General features: G+C 36.2%; 1 protein-coding gene across 1 annotated transcript in view; it reads right to left on the reverse strand.

Annotated features, from left to right (window-relative positions):
* Nucleotides 1–21,389, reverse strand: part of CNTNAP2 (contactin associated protein 2) — a 1,011,078-nt gene that overhangs the window by 436,844 nt on the left and 552,845 nt on the right. Inside the window, exon 9 of the mRNA XM_054274302.1 lies at nucleotides 9,425–9,574. Within this exon, the coding sequence (XP_054130277.1) occupies nucleotides 9,425–9,574 (150 nt within the window). The remainder of the gene's footprint in view (nucleotides 1–9,424; nucleotides 9,575–21,389) is intronic.

Genomic DNA, 21,389 nt, shown 5'->3' on the forward strand with positions numbered 1-21,389 from the left:
TCAAATAATAAAAGGCTCTTCCTTTACAGTTGTGTTTTCCCCTGTACTTTGCCAAATTCTTAATAAGAGGCAATAGTGCATGTGCAATCAGAAAAAAAATAAAAGACATGGAAAAGCTCTTATCTAGTCAATGGGGAACATGAATTGCAAAGACAATGAGTATAAATAAGAGAGTATAAAAAAATGCAAGAGGGTCGACTCTGTGCAACCTGTTCCCATGAATGAAAATCATGGGAATATGGAATCTGAACATCTTATTTCAAAATTCTACCCCATTTTATTATGATGCAAGTGAAGCTACAAAAGGCCCAAGTAATTAAAAAAAAAATCATTTACTCTGAAGCTCCACAGAAATATCCAAACTTACAGAACCAAATATAAAAACTGGTTCTCAAAAATCTGACTAAAAAATGTCAAGTAAGTATGGAAAGAGTTTCGGGAAGTCCGGTCAGTAGGAACAATAAAACTTAGGTATGAAGAGTAGATGAAGCATTTTCAAGCACCTCTAGAGCTTGCTTCTTTTTTCATCATCTACTTGGAAAAAGAAGATTCACAAGGAAATATCCTTAGTGCCCTCTAGAGAGTATTTTTGCTGTTAGAGAATAATGCAAAATACTTCCTACACAAACACAAAAATATCATGCACACTGTTACACACAGCACCGCTATTTGATGTGTTTTTATTGATAAGTAGAAGTTTGCTTACCAAAGGATTTTCAGTCATTGTATATTACTAGCCACAGCATCTATCTCACTTGGATTTGTTGGACTAGATCAAATTATAAGCATGCAGGTCTCAATCCAGAGTCAGAAAGCCTGTAAAATCACTTCTCAGGACTCTCGGTAGAGTTATGCATGCATTTTGTATGATAGGCAATGAACTCAAAGAGACTAAGGGTATTCTTTATTGCCATGGAAACAAATCTAGCTTCTCCTTCCTACAGTTTGCAATATAACCTTGACAATGACCATCATTTCTCAAAAGTCTCATATTTCTTTTCTTCATTCATAAACACAGGATGTTTTTAACAGATTCATGGTTACTATTTATACTAATTCTATCTCAGAGAAATTGCTCTATCTTAAGGGAAAAACCTAATTTCCCCCACCCTTCCAAACATAGGGTCAAAGGATTGTGGCCATTCAGTGAATAAATTGAATGGTAATGTCTTTGACAGGACTTAATAACACAAAACAGTCTTGCAATTTACTGGTTAACCACCAATTCCTCCCTAAAGATATAATCAATATTAAATATTCAGTACTGCATTATCCAACCTTCTCTACCCCAAATTAAACTCAAAGCAGACATATTTTGACACTTAGAAGGCAATTTAATGCAAACTGGGAAGTAAGCCAGGTTCCAGCAGCAATCCACACTGGAGATTTGTGCATCTCTAACTTGGTACTTCCTGCTGCAAAGTACTATACAGGTAAGTTCAGTGTTTAGCTGGTAAGTGAAAAAAAAAAAAGTCTTGAAGCCTTTTCTTTCAGCTTCACGGTTCCATTTTGCCAATTTATGCAGATAAATCAGCTCTACACCACTGACTGTGAGATTCAATAAAGTTTTTTCTTTGGAAGATATAACCCTTCAAAATCTGCTTCTTGATTTACAAAAGCATCACTAATAAGTGCTCTTGTTAGAGCTGTAGACTGCCACTTTTATATGATGAGATTTGTTGTCTTCAGTAGAAGGTGATAACAACCTGGGACTGCAGGCATGCAAGGATTTAATTGGCAGCCCTAGACACAAAGGGCTACCTGCAGCTTGCTTATATAGTAGAAGCAGCAGAGAGTAATTATAATTGGAGCTCCAATCAGGTTCCATATATGTGACAGAATTTACAATCAGCACTGAGAACCATTCTCCCCTCAGACCATATGAGTCAGGCAGGCCTTTTGCTAAATAACATACTTTTGTTCTGTCTCCCACTTTCAGAAACACTACATTTGGTAATATCTGGTTTTCTTTTACTGTTATGCATTTATGACTCATTAAATCCGATTTCAAAAGTTATTAGTGTTCACAATCATCTAGATAAGTAGATTACTCTGAAAAGTGAGTCAGTTGTCAGAATATCACCAGAATCAATGGCATTAAGGCAGCTTTTTGCCTAAGGTTGTTTACAATATTAACAGGTGCTCGTTTACATACTTAAAACATTGAAATGTGACTGAAAACTTATCCTGTGTTTAGAAATGTGGGAGAAAAAAGGGAGGTCACCAAGGTGATCATAGGGATTGAGCACCTCTTGCAGGACGAAAGGCTGAGAGCACTGGATTTTTCTGCCTGGAAATAGGAGGCTTACAGGTCTCCTAATTTTGGCTTTACAGTACCTGAAGGGAGGCTACAAGGAATATGGAGTGGGGTCCTTTACATGAATGGGGAGAAATGGCTTCAAACTGAAAGAGAAGAGGTTTAGATCACATATTAGGGAGAATTTCCTTACTGTGCGGGTGGTGAGACACTGTAACAGGTTGCCCAGAAAAGTTGTGGAAGCCCTGTCTCTGGAAGTGTTTAAGGCCAGGTTGGATGGGGCTCTCAGCAATCTGATATAGTGGAACATGCCACTGACCAAGACAGAAGGGTTGGAACTACATTGACCTTTCCTTCCAATCCAAGCCATTCTGTGACTCTATGATACTATGATTTTAAAGGGGAGTATCACAGATTTTGCTATGGAAAATCCACTGAGGAGCATCAGTAAGTCACTCCCCAAAAAAAGGAAAGCCTCTGAAAATAGTATGGCTTTTTGATGGCACCAGGAATTTACATTTTCTCATTTCTATTATTTTTTCCTGTGTAGGTTCATTGAATTGTGGCTGTGGACAATAAGCACGCGCATAAACCTAGCCAGGATACCATCGAGAAATAGTTAAAGTTGGCAGAAGTGTCATCCCAGCATTAGTTAGCATTCTCCACTACTTAGAAGTATGATTATTTCCACACAACAGAAAAAGCATATTGCTGTCATCTTACTGCAAAGCTCCCATACCTTCTTGATGACTTCTCATGGGCAACTCCTTACAGCACTGACTTCTTCTTCTTCACAGCACAGCCAACAAAATCCAACTGTCTTCTCCACCTGCTAACCCACTCTTTTATAGCACTCATCCTCATTGGACATGGCTGTGGCCTGATAAGGGCAGGTCTGCTCCTAATCTTTGATAATTGGCCCAGCTGCAACTCCTCAGGGGTGAGATTGCCTTTTGCACTATCTTTATTTTCTTACATTCTATCCCCCCACAGCACATGAGTTTATTTTTCACATCACAATTCAAGACACACATACAGACATACTTGTGATGCGTAAAGCCATGAACAGACTACATTGTTTTAAGTGTTCTAAAACCATAGAGCTCTAATCACTACTGACTACTGATTAGTACTGGTTAACATTCCTACCAAATTTCACTGCTTCTTGAAATGCCTGCCTTTCCCCTTCTACCAGTATTTTTTCACTTACTGGTACCAAAAACCTTGTTGCTTGACCTAATAAAGCTAGTAAAGGAGGGCCATATAGAATACAGCTATAATTTTCACTTTTGAGTGTGCCTCCAATACCTTTCCTCTGGGTCTTCGACAGAAATTTCCTTCTCCAAAAGTGTTTCCTTTAGAAGAAGTGTGGATAATTTTTACAAGCATTTTCCTTTCTGTTTGGAGTAAAGATCTGTATTAGATAGGGAATTTACCCTATTTTTATTTTAATTTTCTGGAATATATTTAGAGACTGGAACTATTTGCTTCAGACTAAGACTCAGGGAACAGTATGATGACTATACTTAGTGAAAAAGGAAATAAATAATATATTCACAGAGTTAGAGACAATAGAGCTCCATAAAGTCAATTTAGTCGTTCCCCTGTCCATGCAGGTTTACTTTCTATGGTATATATTCTTCCTCGTTCTTTGTCCCTTCTTGCTTTTAAATGACAGTAAGAGTAAAGAAAATGTATTGAAAATTTTGATGTTCTCTTTTCTGCAGCACACAAACATTTGCTTTAGTGCTTCGAAGAAAATGAAGTAAAAGAGAATGAGTAAAAGTTCCTCTGCTTTATTTTTTGAGAAACTTCTAGATATATATTCTGCAGCTAAAATCTTCAGCTTAACAGGAGATTTATGTTGTAACAAGGAGAGCACTTTTCAAGACTTCATCCATTTATATTTCAGTGGATAGACATTTCTCATATTTAATAGACTTTTACTCAAAAGCTGAAGTTATTCCAGCAAGACTCATGCCCCCATACATACATTCCTAAACTGCCATTACCATGCATTTCATCTTTTATTTGCTTACACATTGTACCAGCTTTCTGCCTGCACCTGTTTTTCTTCAGGACATCAATCTATCTCCAGTATTTCTGCTTGTACTGTTGTATAAAATCTGTTAGTGGATTGGCATATTGACATCACTGACATTACTGAAAAATTAATCACAGAAAGTCACTATTACTTTACTTGGTCTCATTTTTCTAACCTTCAAATTATCTGAATGAAATAGACAAAAAATTAAAATTATGAAAAAAGCAGAATTCTCAAAGAGTTAATGGGAAATGATGATCGACTCCCTTCATTTCTGTCAGCTGTATAAAGGGAATGTGAACTCAGTTGTGTTTCCTCATTCACAGTACAAGTGAGATGATGAAATAATAAAGAATTTCAATCATGTACTAAATACCAGAGAGAGGTTTATAATTGCCTGCCATCTAATTTTTTCTTTTACGTGCTAGAAGCACTTCCTTTCTTTGCTCATGTTTATAAATTTTGCATATGTGCATTCTTTGCTTGTGTATTGACTTATAAACATTCCAAATTTAACAATCCAGGGTATGAGGGCTGTTAAAATATATGACCTATTCCAAGTCTTTTATTTCCATTTCATGTGTTTACCACTATTTTGTAGGTCTGACTTGGGAGAATACCTGAAGATGAATGTTGAAGACACACAAAAATCACATTATACCCTGAGTTACTTGGAATTTCCTCTGTGTTCTCCTAATGGACTTGTATTTGAGTTTACAGTAGTGTTATGATCATAAGAAGAAATATTTCAAAACACACTCAAGACTCTTTCCACAAGAAATACAAATTTGAACATCCTGTCTTGTGGCCATACATGTAAAAGGAAACCCAAACCACCACAAACAACAAATGGGCAGCAAAACTGAAGTCATGACATACAAAAAATCTGCAGAAAAGATTGGCAAAAATACAAATTCAACCAAATATTGTTTCTTATTTATATGTGAGAACTTTGAGACTTGCAGGAATGAAGTCAGCTGGGACTTTTTTATTTTTTAGGTAACAGATAACATGAATTGCCTTTAGCTGGGATGCATTTATTCGTTGTGACACCTAAAAACTCAACTTTGGTTTTGCTGAACAAATTTGAATTCGAGCCAGAGAAACATGTCCCCCCACTCAAAAAAAAACCCCAAAAACCAACAAAGTGACCCCTTCCTGTCTGTTAATAATTGTAATTATGATACTTCAGATGCTTTCCAAATGCCAGTGACACTACCTAGGAACTGTGGCCGTGACTGTAATGGCTGTTAATGAAAACAATCCACACAGTTATAACAATGGGTAACAATGAAAAATTTAGACACACCACACAAAGATCTTTAAGAAGAGAACGTTCACAGACGAGTCCAGGAAATGTGAAACATAGGAAGGTCTCCTAAAATTCTGTCTTCCTTCTATCACCTCTGATTTTATGGACTTCTAGACCAACACAACATTTCAAAACAAATTCTACTCCAGGAACAAGACTTCATGTGTTTTGCAGAGAAGGGGAGGATTTTCTATACACCTTGGACTGGTGTCCCATAGGAAACTTACTGCATATTCCCTTCATCTTAGCTTGTCAGAAAAAGCCGCACAGAGTGGATTGACTGATGCTCACAGCATACCTTTGATCTCAATGAAAATTTAGTCCTCATACTAAAAACTCTCCCATCCTTGAGCCAGTGAAAACAAGAGGAAAAGTAGACATAATTAAAAAGAAATGCCATAGGAACAAGTTAAAATCATGTCTCTAATCAAATATTTCCTATGGACATCAGGAAGCTATTAGGTGGTTTGGTGAAAGCTTAGGATGCTTCACAAAAGCCCTTTATCTCCAACTGTGCAAATGAGGTTAATGGACTCATTTTTACTCTGTGATTCACTTCCTCTGTTCTATTTCTTTGTTTTAGGCAGATAATTGGAAACAACAAAGAAACATCATTCTCTAGAGCTTAGTAGGAAAGGAAAGTTCACTTCTTTCCAAAAACACAAATTCAAAAGAAGAAATAGAAGGAAAATAAAACCAGTGGGCAGAAAATAAGTTATACAGAAGGGTAATAGGCAATTAGGACCCACCCTCCCACAATCTACACAATCTACAGAAATGCCTCATCTTACACAGCTTCCCCTTACTCTTTAGGCTTAAATAAAACATCACTACTGTCTGTCCTTTGGGAGGATCTCAGTATTCCTGGGAGATGGCACTGGAGAGGCACAAAGCAAGGGGAAAAAAAGATTTTAGCAGTACTGAACATAATATTCTCTGACAGAGAAATGAATAATACTCTTATAATTTACTTACTAGTAAATGTACTAAGTGCTTTTCTAGTTTCTCAAAACTAGAAAAGTTAGTTCTACAAGCAGAAGCCACAAAATACTCTGATTTCCACATCTCGTTTACTCAAATGTCCCTGCATGTGTTGTAAAATTTTGGCTGTGGTGGTCATTGACAAGCATTTTTGAGAAAATATTGTACTGCAGTGCTGAAATGCAACTTCTAAATCTTTTCTTCAGCAAAGACAATAACATTGCCTATAGTATACATTTGTTGTATTGACACCAGGAAACAGGAAAATAAAGAGGCTCACTTATTTTGGAAACAGAGAAAGGGAAAGTTTGGAGAACAAAACCCTTGCAAACATATAGTAGCTCCTTCAAAGATGAAGTAAGCCATCAAAGAGTATTCAGAGCATGCTAGAAATGCTGTACAACCTCTCCAAACACAAATTCAATGGACTGAGTTTTCTCAGTATTTTGAAAGGTCAAGAAATATAGCAGTGGGATTGCATGAATATCATAACAATGCTATCTTTAAATCTCATAATTTATATTTTGCATATGTTATATATGTTTGTATTTCATAACACAAAGGTTTAACAGTGTAAGTATCTGTAATTATCATATTAAATTATTTAGCAAAGAAATCTAGATTCAATTTCACAATGAAAACATCACCAAAGAACTGATAATTATTTCTGCTAGCCATCTACCATTGTGCAGATGGCTATTGCCCTTGGAATTCAAGAATCTATTACTTCGTAAACAACCATGTGTATTTGCAGCAAAGTGTTTGATGCTTTCTTATCTGTACTTATTCCTAAGAAAATTAATGAAAATATCTTTGATTAACACCTGGCCCAAATTTTTGTGGTTCCCCATAATCCTCCTTCTCTACATCCTCTTGCAAATGTTATTTGTTTAAAGCCATGACTTGGAGTGCTTCTAAAGACAAGTAAGGAGGCACATGTGCATTTGGAGGGAACAGAAAAAAAATACCTTTGCCTTATGAGATGCAGGTCATGAATATAAACATTAGGTTTCTAACATGCATCCAAAAGACTCTAAGTTGCAGTCTTTAATATATTATTTATATATACATAAATAAATAACATACATTTATATAGAAATATTCATGCGGGAACATAATATTATAAATGGGTTCTATAAGTTAAGCTTCCTCAGATTCACAGCTTCTGAGTTTATGTGAGTGAGGAAAGTGTTGAAAATGCAGATTTTGAAATAAACTTGGGTTTATTGAAGGTTAAGACACCACTGTTCTTTTGACATAACTTTAGAAGACCTTTCAGAGGACAAAAGATACTAAGGAAAAACAAACACCCCATAGTTTGTGTAACAGGACCATGTATTTGCATGAACAGATGTGGGAATGAGACTTCAGGGACTTCATGATTGACTTCCATATCCCACTGGAACAATATCTGCATGCACACTTGTTTTTTATGGAAGAATGGTGGAATTATAAAGTACAGGTCAGCAATAACAAATCAAGCCAATTTCATAGTCAACTGAAATGACAACAAATCAACCTGACTTTTGACCAAGAAAGGGTACAAAAGCTACCTGGAGAAACTTGTCAATCTGTCCCTCAAAAACAGAGAAACAGAGGTAAAAGACATTTCAGAAGAAATCAGTCAATCTCTCTCCAGAAATGTAATAGTGATCTGTGGACTTTACCTATCAAAATTAACAGAATTTACCATTTGATGTATTATGTACAGCTTTTCTTCTTATTGTCTCCCTTGTGTGCTTAATAACTTCATTTAATTAGAACGTCACAGATTGTTCTGACAAATTGAACATACTGTGTTTTGACAACAAAATATTTTTCACACTTTAGCATGTGGAAACCGGCTATACTATAACTCTTATTTGAGGCAATAGGCTGAAAATACAGCATTAGCTGAATTATGGATATTGGAAAATAGGCATGTTACAGCAACAGGAAGTTTAATTCTTGTGACAGACCTTTAATTTGATAACAATGAAATGCAAACAACCTTGAAATTACTGTTTTCCCTTTCTATTTAGAGTACTTCATGTAACACTAAATTTTCCATTCCTTGGGTAATATTATGACTATTTATAGTATCACATTTATATTTTATTTTTATTAGACGTGCATCTTGTAAGTTTTAAAGAAATCAATTCTTAACACTGATAAATTCTGTTTTTAAAATTTATGCTCTCTGTCTGAAGAATTTGTGTTCCACGAATTTTGAAATGTGTGGCACACCCCAAAAGTCCAACCTGCTGTTTTTTTGATCAAAAAAATTTTTAACACAAAAAGACACTTTTTAATATAGAAATTTAAAGTTTTAAAAACCCAAGAGTTCTGATGGCCTTTTTTGATTTTCATAATGCTAACATAGAAGACCAAGCACAATAAATATCAAAGGCACAATAAATATCAAAGGCACTTCTTTTTTAACGTATGGACTGTCAGCAAACAAAAATACCGAACAGTCTAAGGCTTCAACCTATGAGAGGTTCTCAACTACCCACAATCATGATAGAGCTTAAAAGCCAGCAAAAAAATCAGGGCCTGTCCGGAACAATTGATTTCTTTTTTTCTCTCCTCAGGATTTCAAACTTAAAAATTTTATTTCTCTACTTGGTGCCTTTTGTTTAAATTATCGAGTCCCCGTTCTCTGAAATATCCAGAGATCTGAGAAATCATTCCAAGTTAGATTGAAAGTCAAATTAAGTTTAGTATTGTACACCTAGGCTTTTACCCCATATTAAGATACGCATAAATGAATTACATCCTGAACCCCATTTCACCTGTTATATACATTAAAAGACAACAGCACTTTAGGCGTGTATTTGATATTTTTTACCTCCAAAGAAATATTTTTCTCCCGTCTTGACTTGCAGAGGGCTGTTGGTTCGAACAGCTGAAGCTTCATCACCATCAATGGTGAGGACAGCAAAGTTTTCCTTAGCCAGGAACCGAACTTCATGCCACTGCCCATCATTGAGACCAGAGCCTGTGAAGAACAAAAAAACATTGCAACATTTTACTTACTCCAATATTAACTATCTCTAAGTGTTCTGTGTGTCTCTTTCACATGCTCATTATATAAGGTTTCATAAAGGTTACTGCAGAAATGAAATCATTTTAGTAGGATAATGAGGTATTGTTATTAAAGTGACAATTACAAAGAAATTCATATTATATCACAAATACAAGTCTTGGAACTACTGAAGTTCTACTGAACTACTTGGAACTACTGTCCAGGCTCACAGGCATAACAGTATCCAACTACAGATGTTATCACTCACCTTTCCTATCAAAAGGCCATATTCTGCATTTTACTAATAAAGAATATGTCTTAATTGTTTCTATGATTAAGCTCAGAAGGAAAAGATATCGATTCATCCATTTAACTATAGTGAGTAAGAGTGCCAAAGGGCACATTATGCTCATGTTAGGCAGATATCATTATAGATATTGCCAAGAAAAGGGAAAGTAAAAATAGGAGGGGAAAAGGCTCATGTAGGCGGTGAATTCACAGCTAATTGGGATGTAGGGCTACTCAGAGGAAGACAGAGGAAGACATTATCACAGAGGAACTTCAAAACCGGGAAATGTCTCAAAACCTCACAATCTTATGGGAGCCCTGTCCTCCAAATACTGGCAGCAGTGAAGCAGATGAAATTGTTCATTCACTCAAATCTTTTAAAACCCACAGAATTTATATATTTCTCATATTGTCTCCAGCAGCTGGCAGAAAGCCAGTTTGCTTGGCACATTAAGAACTGCCAAAGGGTGCTGGTTTGTTCTAATAATTTAACTCCTAACCTGCAGACAGGTTATGCTGGGTCAGCAAGTGAGCAGCAAATGCTGGAGTAAAAGCAAACTGCAAGTTTTGGCAACTCTGACAAGCAATATTTTCTCCACCTAGATGAAGTCACCTTAGCAAAATGTCATTTGCCAAAATAAAGCACAATGCAATGTAATAAGCTGTTTCTAAAATTAAGTGGAAAACAAAATGTCAGCAGAGGTATATAAGGCAACATAACTTCTCAAAATATCCAAAAGAATGTCACCTTCTTCGAACAAACAACAGTCACAGCAAAGAGATATACCTAAACATCGGATGAATATTTTTTCCCCTAGTGTTTTCACATCTTTGTTTACAATATGAAATCAAGTTGTGAAATAAAATAGGGGGCTCTTCTCATAATATTCTCAGAAAATTTATTAGTATGAATAAAAGTGGCAGAAGCCTCTTGAAAATGTATCAGTAAGAAATGTTACTACTGAAGCTTGTAAGCTTATTCAATCTAAAGTAAGAACAGAAGAAAGACCTAATATACCAAATATGAGGGAACTTTTCCTTGTTTGTAAGCTCTTTCCCTATTTTCATTACTGCTGAAAAAGAAGAAACTGAAAAACATATAACATAGATAAAATTATTCTTTACTGATAATAAACGAAGAAAGAAAAATACACAATTATTTATGGACTTCAAAACCAAATTTGTTACAGCATGTGCTACTATAACTGAAGCTTATCAGAACATACTTAAAACCCAATTTTCCAGCCTGAGATGACCTAATATTAAAAAAAAAAATTCTATTTTATATTTTTATCTCGGTATTCAGTATTACCTTGAACTGAATAACAACGACTAGGGACTGCTGGAAAAAAATTAAGAGGGGCACAAAAGCAGTGGCAAGAGCTGTTCATCACAAAGGGAGGTTTATCTAAAACACTCTCTGGAAAGGGGGACATTGCAGGAACCAAGTGGTATATGAGAACAAGAAAGTGCGCAGCTGAGCAGAGCCAAGCCTCAGCCCCAGGCAGGGGGAGGTGAGGGAAAACAGGACAGAAATGTCCCTGCCAGCTCCAAGGGTGAGGGGGAGCAGGGAAGAGAGGGGCTCTGGCCACCAGAGCAGAGCAACAGCTCAGGAGAGCAGGAGCAGCAGAGTCCTGGTCTTACCCCTGCATCCCCTCCTGTGCTGCTCAGGAACAAGACGTGGAAGAGTTCTGACTGAGGAAGTTGAGCTTCAAGAAGAAGGAGGAAGAAAGGTGTTGTTTTAATGATTGCCCTTGTTTCTCACTACCCAGATCTATTTTAATTGGCAATGAATTAAATTTATTTTCACAAGCTGAGTCTGTTTTGCTTGCGACTGTAATTGGTATATGATCTCTCTGTCTTTATCTCAGTCCATGAACTTCTCAGTCCTTGCCCTGTTGAGGAGTGGGAGTGAGAGAACCCACCACGACAACTGATGGAGCTAGAGACAGATGACTGTGCTATGAAATTGGAAATTCACTGTATTTCGTATAATAAGGCTAAGCTCACCATCCTCACCTCTTGATGATACTCCTCCATAAAAGAACGAAATGAAAGTACTAATAAGAAAAGTTTTTTAAGTTAAATATGGCATGAGATGCAAAATACTTCAGTTATTTTAATCTGTAGTTTTGTATTTTGTGTTTGTACTGTGCAGTCCCCATGTGCAGTGAAGGGAATACCCCCCAAGCTCACCAGCAGCATGCTGAGAAACTGAACACTCCAATGACTCAAGGCAAAAAGCAGGTGGAGGGAAGGTGGATGAGCAGAGCAGTTGGTTCTCCTGAGCAAATCAGGAAATGAGAGCATGAGGAGAGCTGCGGGTTACGAGCAAAAGTGATTTCATGCATTCTCTCTGTGTGCACAGCATTTAGCAAGACTTAGCAAGGGGACACACTGCTGTCTGTAAGCTGCTTGCTAGAGGCATGTTTGGAGGAGCACTGTTGTTTTGAGGTATTAAAAATACCTGCCCCTACCAGTTAGCATCATTCCTGTCAGTCCCTGAAAGATGACACTGTTTCTGCTTTATGAACTCTTCAGTGTATTGATACAAAATAATCATTAATTAAGGCTGTCTACTTAGCTAAAGGTATTACCCATCCTCATGGAGCTTTGCAGTATGACAGTAATATTCCCAACTGTTCTGGCTCAAAGTTGTCTCAAAAATTCTTGTACAATTTTATGTTTGCTTAGAAAACTTACTGGTACATTTTTTTCCTGCAGAGTTTACCGATGAGTGCTAAGGAGGATTGCTCATTAATACTCAGCAAATACTGTTTTCTTTACAGAATTTTGCTCCCCAGTCAAAACACTAAAAGCATCTTTTATCTCTGCCATTGTTTCTATCTGATTTTTATTTATGTGTATTAGCAGCAGTAGTGTTAACCCTCCTTTATAAATGGCACGATGATTTGTGTCAGGAACTTTAATTATTATTGGGATATATGATGTACTCTATATACATATATATATATATATATATATATATATATATATATATATATATATAATAGGGGATACATTTGCATAGCTGCATGACCTGTTTCTATTGTAATATTTTATTACAAGCCTTATGTATATAAGGATTATTTTTGCTTCCTGAGATCCTTCTGTAAACTGAGACTCATTCATAAGAGTAGATCACGTCTCCTTACAATAAAAGAATTTTTAGCTGGAAAGTTTAGGATGACCTACATCCCAAATGCACAATGATGGCTTCTCATTGCAGTTTAATTTCCTCATCTGAGCTGATACATATATTTATTTGCATTCCTTTTCTTCTTAGTCTTTTTTTAGTATGCAAGTTGAGAGGAAAAAAAAAAAGAAATGCATATTGCTGTCACCACAAATTCCCTACTGAGTTCTGGAAAAGATGGTTTCATATGCAGATTAAATATCTTAATGAAATGCATTCTCTCTATGTAGGTTTTCTATTTAAATGACATTATTTAAAAAGTAGGACTCTTGAGTTAGGCACTTTGATTGAACAAGAAGAAACAGATGTTTTGCTTATTACAGACATGGAGGAAGAACTAGATTAACGAATTCTAAAAAAGTACAAGGGTTTAATACATAATGGGGAATTCAGAAAGATAACATCTGGTTGAGTTTTGCCTCAGGGAAAACTATAGCAGCAAAAGTCTCAAATTCTTCTGTGGATAGCCTTGTGTGATCAAATCTTCTTTTCAAAGGTACTGACCCATGCAGTGACTACCAATGAGTGCTAGCTTATACAATCTGCTGATGTACCTGGACAAAATTCTTCTGAAGTTAACACCAGAACATCTGCCACATCAGAACAGAATATTGTATTAATTTTGTTGTAGGACTGTAACTCAAAATTCAGTTTAAATGTAAAGAAGAAAACAAGGCAAGAATATTATCATTATCTCCATGAAGCACTGGAGCAATGCAAGGCTATGCAGCTTCACATGGGTTGTTAGTTCCCACTGCTGTAGTAAATACCCTGTATTGTAATTTCTTGCATATTCTACTAGGAGATGAAGCCCTCAATACTCAGCCTGAAGGCAGAGGGAAAGGTTTGTTATGGTTTTCACTTTAGCCAGACAGCACCACATTTCAGCATGCTCATAATTGTTATTCCTGGCCAATCCCTCACCAACTCAATAAATCTTTGCATTAGTATTTCTGACTATAAGAAAAAAAGCCAACAATGTTTGGTTTGAAACATTCAGCTGTGTTCAAATATACAGCAGTATATGCCATGAATATTCAACCAGAAAAAGATAAAATATAATCACCAGATGTAATTACATGATCTGTGCTTTTTTTGTATTTAGTTAATTGTAATTTTAAATTGGAAAAGCAAAATCACAGCTCCTCCAAAATAATATTTTAGATAGTTTCTTCAAAGAGCTATCTAAATATATAATCTGCTTTAGGACATTTAATTCAGAAAATATGTTTTTATTTTGATTTTTATTCATTTTTTGGCTATCCCGATGAGCAGTAATATAAGCTAGAGTAAAATGCAGTCCTTGAAGGTATTTTGATGATAGAAAACCTTGTTCTCCAAACAGAAAAAAAAAAGCTATTTTAAATTTTGTCCTCATGTTTAAGCTCAGAGTTCTTTTTTAAGGTGAGTAGTTGGAAAAATGTTCCAATTTTGCCTGTTGGTGATATCTAATTTATATCGGTTTTGCTCTGAAAGTTAAACATAACATAACATTCTCCAGAGGAGAAAAAATGAGAATACAGCTTCATATGCATCTCTAACCTTCTATGTACAGGACACATTTTTGAAAGAGCAGGTAATTTTCTTGTTTCCACAGTTAATACTGTTGTGCAGGAAACAGAAAATACGATAAATACATAAATCTACAATGCTGCAGAGTCTTTATAATATTCAAACATATCCTTATAACAGGCTTGGCAACTAGTGATTTTAATGTAATGAACCATAAACCTGGCAAATAAAGGTCAAACTCATAAAGATTTTTTTTTGTTCTCTTACTGAAAATTAATAAAAACAGATAAAATAATGTTTACACTTGAATGACATTTACAAATTCTAAGTTTAGATGCTTGTAGAATCTTGTGCAACTTCTGAAAATATTTTAGCTTTTCAAACAGGATTTTTCTTTCCTCTCTCTTCTCTTCACGCATCCTTTATTCTCATTAAAAAATAAAATAAAATTGTTAAATTTTGCCTTAGACATGAAAATACATACACTTGGAAAATAGAATATTGATATTTGTTTCAGCTTGCAGAAAGAATGCTGTTAGAGATCAAACACAACTTTTTGCCACTGTCCTCTTTCTCTATTCCAGTCAATATCACATCAGAAAGTGTTGGTTCTCAAAATGCAATCTGGGCCCTGGAATTGCATAAGACACCTGCTCAATGGCAATCACCTCCATGAAGGGTTCCTGGATTAATCTCTACTAGGAAACAGGCAATGGTCACTCATTATCTGTTACTGACCATTACTAATCAAAATGGTCATTATTTAGCATAACTGCAATGTTAACTTAGATATTACTTGTTATACAGCTAACTGTTCTGAACTCCCCAAAACTATTTGCAGATCAGCATCTAGCTGTATCTGCCTTTTAGCTGGTAACATTATCATTACCTTACAAAATCGTCCCCCATACCCAGAAAATCATCATCATTGAGACCTGAAGGCATTTACCTACATCTAAGAGCACCTAGAATGAAAACAACTTTCTTTACTTAAAACTAGAAACATACTAATGCAAAATATGATCTATTATTAGGAGTCAAGCAATGTCAATAATTGCAATCAAATCTGGCAAATTAACTCTGCTTTATCCTACACATACAATTTACAAAAGAAACCTCCATTTTTTTTTTCTGGAAAATTGTTTTGTTTTTTCCCTTGTGAATTATAAGAAGAAAACCACCTTAGAAACATCATTATACTTATAAATCTCTAACTTCATTTTATAATTTTAATCATAATCTACTAGATACCATACTGCACTGAATCATTATTTTTATATGCTAAGCATCTTAATATTTTGATAAGTGTGCTAACCAGTACTTTCCATCTTATGAAACTCTAAGATACTTGTTTGTGGCTATTATTCTGTCATACTTTGTTTAACTTTATTTGAGAAGGCCTTTCTGAATTTGAAACCCTTTTGTATCATTACAATTTATATTTATTGTATATTTATTATTTGAAGGCCTAAATTTGAAAAGAATAGAGCAACTAAACATCAGTATTTTGTCTTATCTTTGGACTAATCAAGTCCAGATGCATACAAAACCATGATAGAAAAAGTTCTTATTTTTGACACATTCATTCTGGCTAAACAATGTAAAAAAATAAAATAAGTAGATATTCCAGAGAGGGGAGGAAAGTGAATCTGTAACTTTTAACTTCACAGTACTGAAGTATTCAGGGAAGATTCAGAAACATAGACTAGTGGTATTTCCCTAGATTTTTTCACTAGTTCCCAACTTAAACACTTTCACTTTGGTGCAAGCAGGAAACTCAAATTGCAAACAGAACAGAATTCAGTGCAGAGAGTTTTTGTTGGTAAGAAAAAAGCAGGTACAGAAAAAGCAGAAAAAAACTCCATTGAACTAAAAGGAAACTGACATTGCCTGACCAACAGCTAAAATCAAGTGTAACATTGTTTTGATATTTTAAATGCTTGAGACAAGCTTACCAGCCTGGCCTCTGAATCAACAAGAATATTTAAAAAACATTTTTTAGTAGGAGATTACTCAAGGGTATAAAAGCTGTGCACATCTTAAAGTACTCTGGCAAAGTGAAGACTAAATATGTCTCAGACATCCAAACTGTTTTTTCAATGCATGTTTTGTGGTCATCAATGCATGACTGAGAGTTTGAAGTATATGATGGGAGAAGAGGTGACTGAGCTTTATCACTTAACTTGTGGTACACAAAACCAGCTTTTATGTTGCTCATTTGGCAATACTTTCAAATCAGCACCTGCAACACTTTCATTATGCTCCTGCTTAGAAGATACAGAAAGCTCCAGGCTCCAGTGTTTTTGAAAGGAAGTTTGCATAACAGCCCTCTTTTGTAACTTAATACTATTATACAAAAATTCTGTTTACAGTTTTATCTTCATTGTACATAGTTCCCTCTCAGCAAATAGGAGAAACATTGCAATTTTTTCTTCTAAATTAAATATAGCACTTTTTACAAGGATTTGCTCATACCTCTGCCTCTATTCCAGAGGCATAAACTGTAGAAAATCAAACCCACTGCTCCTACGAGAAAAAAATTAATAAATGTTGGCATTATCTAGCAAATACCAACGTCCAATTTATTAGTGTTTCTTCATGATCTCCTTTTATTTCAACTCAAGCTACATTAAACAATTCCTTTATTTAAAGCCTTTTTTTTTATTATTAACCTGGAATACTCCGCTACCAGAACCAAACATATGAAAACTGATTTTCTTCGAATGACTTTCTGTAGGGTGGTTGAAATCCTGTTAGTGACACATTGAGGCTGGACTTAACCTTGCTGCAGACCAGTTCTGCAGCCAAAAAGAAATGCAGAGAACTCTGAACAGCAGAAGACAGTTTTGTGTATGAACCAGGGTCCTACAGAGGTGGAGGTAAAGGTTTACATGCAAACTGAATTGTGGTTTTAGTTTGTTGCTGAAGTGTGTGTATAGAGCAAATCTTGCACTTGTCCCCTCATAGTGGACTTTTTTTGTATTAGTTTAATTCTCCATGCCTGAGGGCTGTATTTGCTTCAGATGAAACTAAGGCCAGACTCACAAACCCCCACTCATGTGCAAATGACTTTGCATGGACTGCATGGTCTCAGCATGAACTGCTCTGCTCTGTTGCTCACTCCTATTGTGCTGCACTGCTTGCTACTGAAGACAGAGCCAGGTCTAAAATGTCAAAAGCATTTGCTTTGGACATTGGGATCTAGATGCAAAAGGAAAACAGCCTGTTCCCTTCTATCAGGACCCCTAAGGAAAAAGTGATAAAACCCTGCCATAGCACTCTGAAAGGGAGAAGTCCAAGATGCTCCTTGCTCCAAGAAGAAAATATTTTCTCCATAATTTGCATGTATTTGCTGTCACAGATCCCTTTTTCTGTTAAGTAAGTGTATCTTCAAAACCAGAAAGCTGACAGACAAAAAAAACCAATAAAGTTCTTAGCTGTTATAGATGGATAATGAAATGCTTGGCTGTTGCAATTAAGAGATGAATATTGTGTGAATATTAAGAAAAGCTTTAGTGATGTATAGTTATGTTACTGTAGTTTAGATGTCCTCTGTTCTCCCCATCGTTCCCTTTCCCCCCTGTATTGTTGCCATCAGACAGCTGGGGTTGCCCAGGACAGGTGGAGAGAAGGCTGCACAGGTGTCCCTTACCTGGGGCAGCTGGGAATGGAAAAGCTTGGTGCTTAGGGGGTGCAGCATGGCAACACCTGATCTCCAATCCAGTTACAAGAAAGCAATCTCCACTGATAAATGGCAAAGCAGAGCTGACTGACAGACTCTGGGAGGGGCCAGGGCTGGCTGATGCAACCCCAGGGGTATAAAAGTCTGAGCATCCATCTTGAAGATGAACTGACCATGTGGTATCCATGAGGACAGTTCCCAGTGCTGCAGTTTTTTCCTTATGTAGTCCTTTGCTGTATTTTTGTCAAGGTTTAATAAACCTTTCTAATTTTTCAAAGTGAGCACTTGTTTCTCATATTAGCACACAGCAATAAAGTCTTAAAACAATGATAATTTTTCAAATGATCCACTTTCTTAGCTAAACTTATTTTTAATAGAATAATAGAATCACTAAAACTGGTAAAGACCTCCAAGATCATTGAGTTCAGCCTTTGAGCAGCATCATAGCAATTAAACCACAGCACTAAGTACCATTTCCAGTTGTTCCTTGAACGCTTCCAGAGACGACGACACCACCATCTCCCTGGGCAGCCTGTTCCAATGTTTAAACACAGTTTCAGTGGAAACATTCTGATAGACAGTCTGAACCCCCCCTGGCACAGGTTGAGGCCATGTCCTCTTGTCCTGTCTGTACAGGACAATATTGTTATTATACATTCTGCAATCTTGGTTAAGAGCACAGTAGCAGGTAAACATAAAATATATTCTGTCTCAAAGGCAGACACAACAAAAGTATTTGGATCTTAGGGAGTGCTTTCCCAAGAAAATCATAAAACATAATCTAAAATGCTAGCATTGTATGACTGCTTTAGATTTTACTGAATATTTCCTTTCACAGACTGCTGTTGGAAATGCAAGGTAGATCTCAGTGCCAAGATAGCCTGTACTCTGACTGCGTCCATTACTCTGTCCTAGGTTATAAGAGTGTATTTCCTGTGTTTATGTATGACAAAGTATCTAATAAAAGCAGCCTTTCAGTATAAAAGAAGTTCTAAGAAGTGAAGAAACTTGAAAATGCCTCCAGCTCCTCTGCTTCCCTGCCAGTTTGATATGGCAGCATTACTTCTCACATGCATTTTTCACGAGGGGTTGTCGAAGAGGAATACATTGTTTAAATTACAACCCCACACTTTTGAAAAGGTATCAGACCATCTATTCTTCAAATAAACAGTGCCCTATTTTACTGCTCCTAAACACAGCATTAGATGAACTGTGAATGTCAGTGGAGTTGCCCTAGACTCCTGGAAAATGAGGAATGACTTCCCACCCAGTAAGGGAGAAAAGGCAGTTCTTTCAAACACAGCCACACAACAGTGGATCTTTCAGCACAGCAGGGAGAACAGAGCGAAGCAGTTACAGTGCTGGGTCCTAGAGGAGCTACCTTTGAAATGCAGAATGAATCCATTGGCTGTAGGAGAGGAGGGCCAGGAACAGAGCAGCCCTGTCAATATAATTCATAGGACACTGGGAGAGCTGACATGGGAAATACACTGATGCATACCCACATGCACATGATACAATATCTGCTAGTCAGGATCAGAGGGATTGAGAGATCTCAAGCTGTGATGTTATCATTACAACTATAAAATCATATTTCTCAGAAATAATAACAAGTGTAAAAGAGCCACACAAATATCTCTTTGTCCTTTTGGTACAGGGAGTTCAGCTGGGGTTAATGCCACTGATGAGGAAATCACAATGGTGAGCTAATTAAAAATGCCTCTGCTGAAGACCTGAACTTCCAGGGATCTGTACCAGATGAGAGTTTAGGGCAACATACAGAAAACCCCAAGTTTTCATGGAACTGGATTAGATGAGCTGCAGTATCCTTCACACCTACCAGCCTCTGATAATCAAAATCCTTGTAATGGAGAGGCCCTCACTTTTCCTGGTCACCATTACTACTAGATTTCATGATAAAAAAATTGCTTCCAACTCAGGTTACATATACTGTACCCACTCATAATTACTGAATCTCTTCTGAGAGAGAGGGAATCAACCTAAATTAGTAACTTCTGAGTATCAAGATTGTTAGAACAAACTTCTGCCCTGAAATGCAGCCCTACTCCTGCATCGATCTTTGTGTGAATAGAAGAACCAGCAGTTTGTAGAGTAGGTAATTTTTTAATAGAATTTATTTTTAAAAAATTTCTAAAGAGGGCACTCAAGCAAAAGATTCTAACTCAAGTATGAAGGTTGTACATAGATTACAATTTTGTTTTTTGTTTCTTTTTCCTTCAGGCATTCTGTTAAGGGGAAAAATGATTGATTCTAACAGTTCAACAGTTTTCTTACAGTACTAACACACTTCAAAAGCTTTTTAATCTCTTTGCTGACCACACAATTGTAATAACACTTTATTATTGCTTTTTACTTCACCAATGTCTTTATATTTGTTTAATTTTGTCTTTGTTCTAGTAGGCAAAGCAAGAAATAAATTTTATCAGAAATTTTGTCTTCTCTGAAAAGATTAGGAAATTAATAGTTTAGTCTGTCTGTGATACTTAGGAATAAGGTGACACTTCATGAATCATATTTAATTATGGTGTCTTTTCCAATTTTTATTTTCTGTCTGCTCCCCTGTTAATAAGTCCATTAGTGTTTAAATAACAAGTGAGACCACAATGGAAAATAGAGAGGTTAAAATCTACTAGATTTTTTTTTTTCTTTTCTGCAGTTTTAATAAAAATTCCTAATGGAAATATGGGTTTTTTTGGGGGGTCAGAAAATTCCATCTCTCTCCTTACCATAAAGTTTCTTTTCAATAAGAACTTGATCTGCCTGCTATTATAATTTTTCATTGCAGGTTTTCTGCTGCATTTTATGCATTAGGTGGTCTGTCATATGCATAATTAGTAATTACAGGACCCACAGGCAATAAATCATGAAAACATATTATCTTTGCATCATACTTGGGTTAGCAACATTCTGATGCACAGTGGAGGCTGTCACCAGCATCTTATGAAGACAGATGATTGAACTATGCAACTCATAAGCTGAATTGTGATAAATCACTCAGCTCACTCTCGCTAAAGGCCTTGTGACAGTGTCAGTTAAACACTGCTGAGCACCCTGTTCTGCCTGTGACAGCAGCAGCTGCTGACACCTGC

Source organism: Melozone crissalis, unplaced genomic scaffold (assembly GCF_028551555.1).
Source record: "Melozone crissalis strain CALT ecotype California unplaced genomic scaffold, PUWL_Pcris_2 ptg000016l_1, whole genome shotgun sequence".
Taxonomy (NCBI): Eukaryota; Metazoa; Chordata; class Aves; order Passeriformes; family Passerellidae; genus Melozone; species Melozone crissalis.